This window comes from Plasmodium gaboni (assembly GCF_001602025.1).
Source record: "Plasmodium gaboni strain SY75 chromosome Unknown, whole genome shotgun sequence".
Taxonomy (NCBI): domain Eukaryota; phylum Apicomplexa; class Aconoidasida; order Haemosporida; family Plasmodiidae; genus Plasmodium; species Plasmodium gaboni.
Genome location: NW_017385609.1, coordinates 1 through 359, shown reverse-complemented (window position 1 = coordinate 359; position 359 = coordinate 1). Strand labels below are relative to the sequence as shown.

Genomic DNA, 359 nt, shown 5'->3' with positions numbered 1-359 from the left:
AATGAGGATGCAATGCCCACACAAACCTCCACCAATAGATATGTTCCATACAGAAATGCTCAATATAAAGGAAAAACATATATTTATATGGAAGGAGACGAACCGGACGATTATATTGTTAATATATGTTCTTCTGACCTAACTTTATCTTCTGAAAGTGAATATGAAGAAGTGGATATAAATGATATATATAAACCACTTGGTCCTAAATATAAAACTTTGATCGAAGTCGTACTAAAACCTAGCACAAATAATAACGTACAAGATACTTATACAGATCATATGGATGATAGTAGTGAAATACCCACAAATAAACTTACAGAGGAGGAATGGAATGAATTAAAAAAGGATTTTATCTC

General features: G+C 31.5%; 1 protein-coding gene across 1 annotated transcript; it reads left to right on the top strand.

Moving 5' to 3' along the window:
- On the top strand, positions 1-359 carry PGSY75_0045800 (putative EMP1-like protein; the record flags this gene model as incomplete). The annotated part of the gene is made up of 1 exon (XM_018783572.1): positions 1-359. A coding segment is annotated over one exon (359 nt), but the record flags the coding sequence as incomplete, so codon positions are not given.